Source organism: Astatotilapia calliptera, chromosome 20 (assembly GCF_964374335.1).
Source record: "Astatotilapia calliptera chromosome 20, fAstCal68.1, whole genome shotgun sequence".
Taxonomy (NCBI): domain Eukaryota; kingdom Metazoa; phylum Chordata; class Actinopteri; order Cichliformes; family Cichlidae; genus Astatotilapia; species Astatotilapia calliptera.
In genome coordinates this window covers 5,000,859-5,013,563 of record NC_137441.1, presented here as the reverse complement: position 1 = coordinate 5,013,563, position 12,705 = coordinate 5,000,859, and the positions used below count along the sequence as shown (strand labels likewise).

Here is a 12,705-nt window from a genome sequence, read left to right as displayed (position 1 = left end):
CATCTTCCTCAGTGAGTAAATTCTCTTCTTATTTCTGTCACTTTCTCTCTTCTAACTTTTATTTGTCTCCATTTTATTGTCATTTGTATGTAATCAGCTGGCTTTACAACTTGCTTCACTTCTTTGTTTTCTCTCATACAAATTATTTCGTTCTGTGATTAAACTGAGTGTTTGGAAAAGAGTCACTCAAACATGCAGTTCATAGAAAGGACACTTTTTAATATTTATAAAAAGATAAAACCCTGAAATATAAACATACGTCGAATTTAAAGGTTTACACAAACTTCTGCTTTTGCATCACTGCATTGTGCAAATGACTTTTTGAATTTTTATTGTACATTTAGTCTGCAATCAAATATTTTTTTTCTCTATCCTTCTGAACATCTTAGTAGAGCTCCTGAAGCAACACTGACTTATTATTTATTTCATATACTGAAGAGGAACAACACAGTGACAACCATCTGTCTTAGTTTAACATATAAGAAGATTGTAACTAATGATTGTTCATCCTTTCAGCAGCACATCAGGATGGAAACACTGGTTTGGTCAAAGCACAAACTCTCACCTACAGAGCAGAGGAAGGAGGAAGCATCGCAGTTAAATGCAGGTTTAATTCCTCAGGAAGGAGAAAACTCTTCTGTAAGGAAAAATGTGAAAATGGAAACATTCTTGTTGAAACATCTGATGATGCAGCTCAGAACGGCAGATACAGCATTAAATATGAAAACTCATATAATATTATGTATGTGAGCATCACACAGCTGAAACAGTCTGACTCAGGACGGTACAGGTGCTCTTTGGACATTGCTCTACGGCTTGATCCAAACTATGATTTTGAGCTGATTGTCACAGAAGGTGAGTTTCTGCTAACAGTCGTGTTTGTCTTTGAAGGTGTGACAGAAGCTTCACGTCTCAAAAGCAGCTACTTTTCCTTCAAATCACCTACAGATGTTATATTTATCTGAAACATCAAGTTTCATCAGTTCTGCTGTCAAACAGCCCATAACCACGTCAGTCACATGCAGATATATAAACTGCTTCAAGTGGTCTTATTATGACTCTGATGCTTTCATTGTTCACAGCTTCAACCACTTCAACACCAAACGGGACTCTGAGACCTTTTTCAGCTTCAGTGTTTCTCTCATCAGCCTCCACACCACCAACAGCACAGAGTTTAAGCTCAACTTCAGGAAGCTCCACACCTTCATCAGCGTCCTCTGAAACCAAACATGCAGGTACAATATACTGGGTGGCTGTCACTCAGGAGGTAGAGCCTGTCATCTGCTAATTGGAGGGCCAGTCGTTTGATCCCAAATTCCAGTGTGCTCATCAGTGTCACTGTTGGATAGAAAGCACAAAAGTGTTTGTCTAAAAAGATGAATAAGGCAGGTCATATGAGTGCTCGAGTAGAAAAGGGCTTTGGGTTCATAATGTGTTTTTATCAGAGAACTACAAAAGAATGACACATTAAGAGCTGTGGAAGAAGCACTCAGATCTTTAAGTGACTTAAATGAGAAGCAGGTGCTCAATGCAGAAAAACTTAGTGAAAAAGTAAACAGTTTCTATGCTTTTGAGTAACTACTTCATTAAATAATTTAATGCAGAAGGAAACTGAAGTCAGTGGTTTTAAATAAAAATTGTTCCGTCATGCTTGATAAACAGTTTGTCAGGTAATGTTTGAGGAACTGTTTTCAATCTAAAAATACACATTACTCTGTATGTGCACAACTTTACTGCTAAATGAACAGATGTTGAGACCACATGTTTACACTGTGAGTAAAAGAAATCTTCTCTGTTAAACTCCTGCAGATGTTCTGATTTATGTGGGTCTGATTCTGCTCGTTATGATCGTCGTCTTATCAGCAGCTCTGCTGATTTTCTACATGAAGAGAAGGACCACTAAACCCAGAGGTGAGGCTACAGGAAACAAACACAGTGTTTTCATCACATTTCATCACAGTAAAAATTATTTTCTCACTTTTTCATGCTTGGATTAAATATTCTGTCAATCAACGCAAATGTCAACATGCAGCATGTATAATATGCTCCTTTGTTCAGTGTATTGTCATCATAAACACCTTTAAAGCAGATTATTTACCAAAGTGTAATTGTCATTTAGATTTATACACGGAGAACAAATAGAAAAGAGTTTTTCTCTTCCCCAGTTTTCCACCTTTTGTTGTATAAAATCAGTGTAACTCTGATCCAGTCACCACGATGAGAGTGTGTCTACGTCATGTTAACACCAGATAATCTCAGACTGACAGAGCTGCTGTGAAAACAGACCGTTGGACTGAAAGGTGTTACTGATCTGATGGTGACGATCACCAACACAGTCTCACTTGGATATGTTTAAAAAGAATCCTTCAAAATCACAGTTTTATCAAATAACCATAAAACAAACAGGGAAACATGGCACCATGGCTGATCTGTCTCAGCTCAGAATGTCCCAGTTTGCATGAATTAAGTCAGGTGTGACGTTTCTGTCACACTGTTTTCACCTTTGAAGTTCAGTCTGTTTATAAAAAGAGCACCGGATGTTCATTTATGACTCACAACAGAATCTGACTGATATGATTTTGATTCTTTATCAGTCATGTGTCTTATCTAACTGTAGTTCATATGAAGTTCCTCATATTGTTCCTGTGTTTAGTTCCTCAGGTTCTTCTTCCTGTTATGTGTCTTAAAGACAGCTGTTTATTTTCTGACCTGCATGTTTTTCAGGACCTCCTGTGGAAACAGAGTATGCTGACATGCAGGTGAGTTTTAGGACCTGTGACACACATCAGCTTCGTTATTCTTTGCTTTGTATCTGTCAGCTGGTTTGTTCTCCTGCTGCAGGCCGACAGGTTGTATGAAGATATTGGAAAGTGTGACATACCGTGCAGGTCACTTTCTGTAGAAGTGTCTTCAGTTTATGCCACCGCCAACGACCCCCAGGCAGATGGAGTTGAAATTATAGACCTCACACCCGCGTTCTCTTTTGACATTGGGGCAGAGGCTGGTAGGAGGAGTTGGCTGTCTGGTCGGGATCTGGGATGCAGGGCTTCCCTGCTGCTGCAGGGGCAGTCTGCTTGTCTCCACCCAAGGGAAAAGGGGTAACATCTCCTGGGTCTAGGGGCGGATTGCCCCTCTGGGGGCGAGGGTACCTGGACCTGGTGTGTAGAGTATGCTTGGGGAGTGTGAGTGTGTGTACGGTGTCCTTTTCTGTTTGTCTCCACGTTGGGCGAGCGCTGAGTATTTGTATATGTGTGCATGAGGATGGGAATGCATGCTTGTGTCTGTGTGTCAGGTTGGGTATTAGACTCCATCTCTCTGGGAAGATCTCACCACACTCCCTGTCAGTGGCAGATGCCCTCAGCCGTCGGTGGTTGGTGTGTCTCAGTGTTGGGGGCTGGGCGCTCAGGTATGTACTGGCTCACTCCTGGTGGCTGCTTGGCAGGGCCTGGCGCCTGTGGCTCAGCTCCTTCCAGGAGGGTGGGGTAGTTGTGGATGGTCCTCCTTGGGCTCGTGCTCTGGGGGCCTCTGAATGTCTGGGGTTTGGATCTCCTGCATGCATGCTCATGCCCTGGGGAACGGGGCTATGGCTCCCCACACCTTCTAGCGGACTGTTACATGGAGTAACCTTTTGAATACAAGCACGCTCACGCATACAGGTGTACACACAGGTGCTCACAGACACAAACTATATCTTTCTGCTACCTCAAAGCACATCGTGCGCTGTTGGTCACGTGCTGCACAATAACATTCAATATTTAGTATTTACTGTTGGTTAACACTTATCTAGGTTATTGCTGTGGTGTTGTGTTTATTGTGTTGCTCTCTTTTTGCTTGTTTTCTTTTTTTTCTCTTTCAACAGCTGAGCGAGTGGATTTTTTAGTGTCTTCTAGTGTCTTCTCTCACTGTCCCTCTTTCCCTCCTTCCTTTCTTTCTTTCTTTCTTTCTCCCTTACCTATCCCCCAGTCATGTCTGTCCGGTCTGTAATAACTTGAAATAAAATAAATAAATAATAACAACAAAGACCATAATGATCCACTGGTCAAAATAAATCCATTGGACATCTTTCTTGGCCTCCAGACAATAATTCTGATTGCTAAAGTAATCAGAATTATTGTCTGAATTATTCAAGTATCAAATGGGACAGGCAAAACATATACATGTATGTATACACACAAACACACACATATATCTATAGATATATATACACATATATATAAACACCTTTCTGGTGGAAAACAAGTCTATCAAAAGTTGTTTTGTTACAAAAGTATTTTGAAAGATGATTTCAGAGGCTTTATGATAATTAAAGGGTTGTTTTGGTTTTTGGTTTTCATATATTTAAGATTTTTTTTAATTATAACATATTTTTGGAGTCTAATGTTTGATCTCACCTCTTTATCTCTTTAAGGCAGATAACCTCTGCTACGCTGAAGTGCATTTTCCCCACATTCCTGTCACCAGCAGCGCCCCCTGTGGTGAAGCAACTGATGTTGTCTACTCAATGCCTCAGGTGGACCTGAGTACTGCCATCCTCACCAAAGATGCTTCACCTCCTCTGTACGCTACTGTTGCCTCACTATGAATTACATCAGTAGTGTTTTTTTTAAATCTGTCCTGTCGCGCAGAATAATGGTCTGAATGCTTTGTTGTGCCAAACATATTTGCTTTCCCAAGAGGAGCACCATAGACTCTTTTTAGGTTTTTGTTTTATTTATTTATTTTATTTTATTATTCATATTTTTCTCTGTATAGATATTAAGCTGGAATGGACAGGGGGTGAGGGATGAATTGGCAAAAGACAGGAGAAGAAATCAGAGGACTAGAAGAAGAAAAAGGAAAGAAAAACGAGAGAAAACAATGAGGGTGGGGGAAAAATCGAGTTTGAAGTATGCAGTTATATAGCCTGAGGTTAAAGTTGTTTTTATTAGAGCTGCTTATAATTTAGCTCAACAGATATATAATATAAAAATGTTGCTTTTATGATTCTGGATGAATTTAGTGAAACGATTGCAGAAAACAGACTGCTTGGAAACAAGATATCTTTCAAGGAAGACGAAAAGTGAAGAGATGCAGTAATCTACATGTTTTTAATGAAAATAAACATGAACATTGGCACTTTTGACAGTGTATGGTTTTTATTTTCTTTTTATAAAATAATTTATAAATATTAGAATACGCAGATTTCCTTCACTTCTGCAGTGAAAATGTTTAGACTCAGCTTCTTCATAAAAACAATATTGTAAAAGAAAGCAACAGGACTTCTTAAACTTTTTGAGGATGTTTCATCTTCAGTTCTAAAAACCCAGAGGTGGAGAATCCCAGGTGTTTGAATCCTAGTGGTCATTGGCCCACTATTGATCATGTGCCTCATCAAATGAGCCAAGGTGTGAAAAACAATTTTGGGTGAAGCCATATTTATTGCCCCACACCATCATGTGATCTACTGAGGTCACCTGATGCAAGGTGTGAGTTAGGATTGAAGGACCTGGGAAGGGATCTCAAAACTGGTTTGTCGATGGCTGATAGGTGAGCTCATAAATCACCTCCTCTGTTCAATGATGGTCATTTACAGTGGACATAGACGGCCACTTCAGAAACACCTGTCTTCTTGGTCCGAAATGGGAACACTGGCACTCTTTAAAATATGTATTTCGTCTTTAAAGAATAAGGTGCAGATGTATATCTGAGTCTCGTCCTGTCGAAGTGGCTCTTCTATGTTTGTCATGCTTTTATGGGGTGGATGCTCCATGGACTCACTGCACACCATACACAATGTTGCTAAGGTGTTGTATTTATTGCCTGTTTTTTTCTAGCTTTCCAAGTTTGTAATTTGTTCCTGTTATTTATTGATTAGCTTGTGTTTGAGATTTTTTCCCTTGGGGTGAGCTAGTGTTTGTCTTAGGGTCTGTCCTGGTCTGAAGTGCACTGGCAGGGGCACTGAGTTTAGCTGAAAACCTGCCACATAAGGGAGCTCTTGGTGGTGGCGGATGCATCTCTCACCCTCTCCCTCCCTTATCTTTCCTGCTTGGCTTCTATGTCCTTGTCTAGTCTCGTCTAACTCTAACCCTCAGAGAGACTCTCAGTCTTGCTCTCTAAAACCTGATTTGATCAACTGGTCCCTTACCAAAATTGACACCCTACCCTCGACCAGAAGCCTAGGCTCGGAGAGCCTGATTGTCCTGCAGAGACGTTTGCTGCTGGATACTCAGTGGTCGGTTGCGTCGGGTGCCTGGCGACACTCTCGATGGAGGACACTGAATGACATGACACCATGATAACAGAGCTCTGGCTGATCGGAGATGGCTCGGACCAGGCTTATCGAAGAACAAAGAAAGCGGTTACAGCTGTTCAAAACCCCACAAGGCTGGCTGATTGACAAAGGGCAAGGCATGAGTACTGAGACTGTGTTTATTGAATGCAATATGGCTTTGCAACGGGAAATTAATAGACCTGGTGACCAGTGGTCGACATTAAGAACAACTGTAACTTCTTTAATGCTACCTGTTCCGACCTGTCTCCCCAGTGTGATGTTTGTGTAATGTATGAATGGTTGGAAGGGGTCCAAATAAAGGATTCATCATCAAAACACTGTTATTCCAGCAACATGTTGTTAATCATTTTTACCTTTTTACTTCTTATGTATTCAATCATTAAATGTACAAAGTAGCAACAAAAAATATTTCTGTATATCTAAATTACGTGATGTTCTGACTACAACGCTGCTAAGCAGCTGCATGGCTCATCAAATAAATTAAGTTAATATAGGACTTAAATTGGAAACAGTATGTGTCAATGCAAGATTTAAATAAAAGTGACAGTTGGAAGCAGAAAAAAACCTCTTACACTCATACAGAAAGTTTTACAGACAGCATTACAATGCTCAAAGAAAAATATAATAACAGTAAATACTCCAAGCAAACTAAATAAAGCATGTGCATGTGCAATTAAAATAAAAGTGACAGGTTTTTTAAAAATAAATGTCAGGGCATTGAAGGTAAACAGACAGAGGGAGAGGATGGTGATCACCTGACAAAATAAAAACAATGTGGGCTTTATAGAAATATGGGAAACTTTCTGGGGAAAACCTGGCATTGTCAGGAGAGACAGCATCCATCCCACTTCGTATGGACCTGCTCTAATTTCTAGCCAATCTAGCCAAATGTAAGAAAGACCCCAAAATGTGACTAATCAGAGGTGTGACCAGGAAGCAGAGTTGCAGTCTCTGCAGCTTCTCTCCTCCTGTTATCGACCCGCAAAAATGCGAACGTGTGAAAATGAAAGCTTTAATATGGCATTAAATCTATTATTAGACTCAACTGGCTTCTCTCAAAATGTAAAGAGCCCACTATAAAAAAAAAACCCGTCTATATACCCCGTATAAAAAAGCCATCTGTAAAACTAGAACCTCTTACTATTCTTCACTGATTGCAGAAAATAAGATGAACCCTAGGTTTGTCTTCAGCGCTGTAGCCAGGCTCACAAAAAGTCAGATCTCTGTTGAGCCAGAGATTAACTAGTTAATTTAACATTAACTAGACTTGGCTGACCAACCTGTGCACTGCCTGGCTTTATTACAAGAAGGCCTATGACTCAATGCCCCACACCTTGATCCTGGAATTCCTAGAATTGTACAAGATCAACAGGACCCTAAGAGCCTTCATCAGGAACTCAATGGGGATGTGGCGGACAACACTAGAGGCCACCTTCAAGCCAACAGCACAAGTCACCATGAAGTGTGGGATCTACCAATGAGATGCTCTGTCCCCACTGCTGTTCTGCATAGGCCTGAACCCCCTCATTGAGATCATTGGCAAGACTGGCTACGGATACTGACTATGGAATGGAGCAATCGTCAGCTCATCCTCTATCAGGCTGTATGCCAAGAGAGAATAAGACATCGATTCACTGATCCACACCACCAGGATATACAGCAACAATACTGGAATGTCGTTTGGACTGGAGAAGTGTAGTCAGATGATAAAAAAAGAGAGAGAAGGTAGTCAGAACTGAGAGGATCAAACTACCAGAAGGGAACATTACAGACATGGAGCACAGCTACAGTACAAGTATCTGGGGATCCCACAGGCAAATGGGAACCACGAAGAGGCTGTTAGGAAAGCTGCAACCGCCAAGTATATGGTTATTAGTGAGTGTATGTTAAGCGGAAAGAAGGAGGCCAGGGACTGGCCTCGGGCAGCAGAAACCCAAGAAAGAGCAGGAAGAGGAGGAACCATCAAGACCCCCGGGCCAAATTTGGCCCACAGGCCAGAGTTTGACACCTATGCAATAGACACAGCTGTCAAGGCACACTACCCCTGCGGGCATACACTGACTTAGACTTTGCTCTCAAGACACTGACATGGAGTCTCACTCAATCATCTCGGTCGGTGGATGCTTCACCACACCATTAAGCATCCTCCTCGTGGTCTTCCGGCTACAGCCACTCCCACACACACACCTCCCTATACATACACGCATGAGAACAAAAAAACTTGACAGCAGAGCAGTGCACACACATTTTCACAAAATATAAAAAAGTCCACAACTGCTCAGGGACCCTGGGTCGCTCAAGCCCATGTCGCTGACAGTACCCCCCCTCTAAGGACCGGCTCCCGAAGGCCCAAAAACAATCACCAACCAAAAACAGAGTTCAGACCAACCCAGGGTGGGTGGTGGGAGGTCTAGCACGGAGAGCTAGAGCCTTCCCAAAATAAACAAAAGGAAAAAACTCTTCCAGGTTCATACTCCCAAAATCCGACCATGCATCCACCAGCAGTATCTAAATAGTTCCCACAAAATAGTGGAGTCCAGTGGCGGCCGCGTTGCAGCTCAGGTGGCCTGCAACGGGCCATGCTGGACGTGGACGTGCAGGCCGAGCAGGCCGTGCTGGACGTGGACCTTGTCCCTCCAACGTGCTGACCTCTGGCTCGGATTGACCGGGTCCCCCAGGCACGCTGACCTACGGCTCCTGCTTGGCAGTTTCCCTCAGCACTACAGCTGTATATTATCAGTCATCTCTGGTTGACGCGTGTTCACTACAGCCGTTTCCATCATTTTCGCACCATTAACAACCGTGTGCCCTCCTGCATTTCCCTCCTTTACATCATACTTACCCCACACTTCCTCTTCGCCTCTGTTCCCTTGAAGTCTGTCCATTGTCCACTGAAGTCTGCTTCGGTCGTCACTCTCTCCCCCCGGTGGCACTCTCTAACACTTAATCATACTTGCTGCAGAATTTCTCTTTATTCTAACTGAAATCCAGCCTGTGGGGAAAACTCACTGACAACACTCATCATCACAGCTTCAATATCCAGCTTTAATTTCATGATTCTGTCTGGCACTCTCTTCACCTCCACAACACTGTTTATATACTCCTGCTTCAATATTACCCCTACTTAATTTCACTTAATCATGGTAGAGCAGATTGAAACAAATGAACGATTATTTACATGACACATGACATGATCCTCTATTTTAACATTGAAAACACATTATCCTGAGTTAAGCTCAGCCAGCAGTCCATGCAGATCAGCTGAAGCTCATCTAAACATGCTGCTGCAGAGGATTAAGGGGAAGCAGCAGTGAACTGTTGAAATGGTCAATATTAGCCAATCATGTATCCTCAACACATACACACAGTTCTTACATGTACCTGTATACAGAAGTTTGCAGCTCTTTACAAGCTGTGTTGTGAAACTTTGTGCATGCACAGCAGAAGTATAACAGCACATCACTGCGAGATGAAAAAACACTTTTTTGATGTGGTTATTAGTGAGTGTTTATTTTGTTATTGTTCTTCTTGGTTTAGTTTCTTGTTTAGTTTTTAATGTCTGACTGATCAGAGAAACTGCTCTCTGAACATGATCATTGTTTAAATAATCTAACATTTTATTTTTCATAAAAGTTTCATAAAAGTCCTGATCCTGAGGTTTGAAGGCGTGACCTCATCATTAAGAGAAGTAAGAAGTTCCTCGTTTGCAGTAAAGAAAGAAACGAAGCAGCATTAAACCATCACAGCTCTGAGATGAAATACACTTTGCTCTGCTTCATCTTCCTCAGTGAGTAAATTCTCTTCTTATTTCTGTCACTTTCTCCGTTCTAAGTCTTATTTGTCTCCATTTTATTGTCATTTGTATGTAATCAGCTGGCTTTACAACTTGCTTCACTTTGTTCTCTCTCATACAAATTATTTCGTTCTGTGATTAAACTGAGTGTTTGGAAAAGAGTCACTCAAACATGCAGTTCATAGAAAGGACACTTTTTAATATTTATAAAAAGATAAAACCCTGAAATATAAACATACGTCGAATTCAAAGGTTTACACAAACTTCTGCTTTTGCATCACTGCATTGTGCAAATCATTTTGATTTCACTTTTAACCCCAGAAATGACTTTTTGAATTTTTATTGTACATTAAGTCTGCAATCAAATATTTTTTTTTCTCTATCCTTCTGAACATCTTAGTAGAGCTCCTTAAGCAACACTGAATTATTATTTATTTCATATACTGAAGAGGAACAACACAGTGACAACCATCTGTCTTAGTTTAACATATAAGAAGATTGTAACTAATGATTGTTCATCCTTTCAGCAGCACTTCAGGATGGAAACACTGGTTTGGTCAAAGCACAAACTCTCACCTACAGAGCAGAGGAAGGAGGAAGCATCACAGTTGGGTGCAAATTTTATTTCCGTGAAAGCAGGAAACTCTTCTGTAAGAAAAAATGTGAAGATGGAAACAGTCTTGTTGAAACATCCGATGATGCAGCTCAGAACGGCAGATACAGCATTAAATATGAAAAAACATCCACTCTGTCATATACTCTGTATGTGAGCATCACACAGCTGAAACAGTCTGACTCAGGACGGTACAGGTGCTCTTTGGACAGAGTCTTGTTGACAGATGGAAACTCTGATTTTGAGCTGATTGTCACAGAAGGTGAGTTTCTGCTAACAGTCGTGTTTGTCTTTGAAGGTGTGACAGAAGCTTCACGTCTCAAAAGCAGCTACTTTTCCTTCAAATCACCTACAGATGTTATATTTATCTGAAACATCAAGTTTCATCAGTTCTGCTGTCAAACAGCCCATAACCACGTCAGTCACATGCAGATATATAAACTGCTTCAAGTGGTCTTATTATGACTCTGATGCTTTCATTGTTCACAGCTTCAACCACTTCAACACCAAACGGGACTCTGAGACCTTTTTCAGCTTCAGTGTTTCTCTCATCAGCCTCCACACCACCAACAGCACAGAGTTTAAGCTCAACTTCAGGAAGCTCCACACCTTCATCAGCCTCCTCTGGAAGTTCAGGTACGTTATAGATTATATACACCTCATTCCAAATTATTATGCAAATTGTGTTTAAGGATTAAATAAGTTTTTTTTTTCAATTAAACCCATGGATGGAATTGTGTCTCAGGGCTCTTTGCATGACTGAAATCAATCTCGGACACCTATCATTAGTTTGCCAGGTGAGCCCAATTAAAGGAAAAACTACTAAAGCAGGATGTTTCGCATTATTGAGCACACCACCATTTTCAAGCAATAGGAAGGAAAAATGATCTCTCTGCTGCTGAAAAGCATGAAACAGTTGAATGCCTTGGACATGTAATGAAAAACTCAGCTATTTCGAAAAAACTTAAGCGTGATCAGCATGTTAAGAGATTTGTGGTTGTGCCGACTGTCATTTGAATCGACTACTTAGGAAAATCAGAGGAAAATGTAATTTGCATAATGATTTGGAACGCGGTGTATATGTACATTTATATGAGTTGAAGATCCATTAATGAGTGAACTACACAAGGATGACACATTAAGAGCTGTGGAAGAATCACTCTGATCTTTTAGAGACATAAAAGAGAAAAACTGTAGAAATAAATGAAAAATAAGTTTCCACCGCAGCAGGTCAGCAGCTGAGAGAGGACACGTTATGATCAGAATAAATTTAAAAGAAATCTGAAACATTTCACTTGCCAGAAAAAAAAAACAAATTAATAACTATTTGATACAATAAAGTAAATATAATGTGAATGAGAGCTGGGATTGGCCTGTGGTCATTATTGTTTATACCACAGGCCTATCCCAGCTCTCTGATGCATTCATCATAGAGCGTTTGTAACTGTGGCCCCCAGACTCTGGAACTCCCTTCCTTTGAGCCTGAGATCTGTGGATTCAGTGTTTTCATTCAAAAAACAGCTAAAAACTCATATTTTTAAACTTGCTTTTGGTTGATTTGTGTTTTTATGTTTTAGCTTTTCTGTGATTGTTATCTTGAAAGGTGCAATACAAATAAAATTTTACTTTACTTACTTATTTGGTTGTTCTGGATTTATCAGTTCTGCTCTTTTATTGTGTCTACAAAAGCTTAATATTTGCTTATGATCAAATCTTTCCTGTGAATTGATATCTTGAACCAATAAAACCTTTCATTAAAACAGAAAATGTTTCTTTGTCTTCCTGTGATCACATCAGTTTTATTTTCAAAAACACGTCATGATGGACTTTTCATCTGTTTCTCACTTTTTCTACAAATATCTGATTAATTAATCCAATCCTACTTTATTTATAGAGGACTTTAAAAACAACATGTTTGACCAAAGCTTTCCTATAAAAAACAGATAAAAGTTTAGAAACCATACATTAAACAGACAAAGAAAGTTAAATAACAATAAAATAAATACATAAATGAAAAAATCATTCAAT

General features: G+C 40.4%; 1 protein-coding gene across 1 annotated transcript; it reads left to right on the top strand.

The window, feature by feature from the left end:
* Positions 1 to 838: 838 nt before the first annotated feature.
* LOC113013692 (uncharacterized) lies at positions 839 to 5,120 on the top strand. Its single transcript, XM_080295283.1, has 4 exons — positions 839 to 1,235; positions 1,810 to 1,911; positions 2,725 to 2,759; positions 4,409 to 5,120. Exons 1-4 carry the CDS (start codon positions 1,055 to 1,057, stop codon positions 4,580 to 4,582), a joined length of 492 nt encoding a protein of 163 aa, XP_080151409.1. The 5' UTR covers positions 839 to 1,054; the 3' UTR covers positions 4,583 to 5,120.
* Positions 5,121 to 12,705: the final 7,585 nt, after the last annotated feature.

Bases quoted from the DNA above. Each gene is read 5' to 3' on its own strand.
- LOC113013692 (XM_080295283.1), top strand. From the start codon at position 1,055: ATGACTCTGATGCTTTCATTGTTCACAGCTTCAACCACTTCAACACCA. The intron at 1,236-1,809 runs GTACAATATACT...AAACTCCTGCAG, and splicing joins CTCTGAAACCAAACATGCAG to ATGTTCTGATTTATGTGGGT. The intron at 2,760-4,408 runs GTGAGTTTTAGG...TATCTCTTTAAG, and splicing joins CAGAGTATGCTGACATGCAG to GCAGATAACCTCTGCTACGC.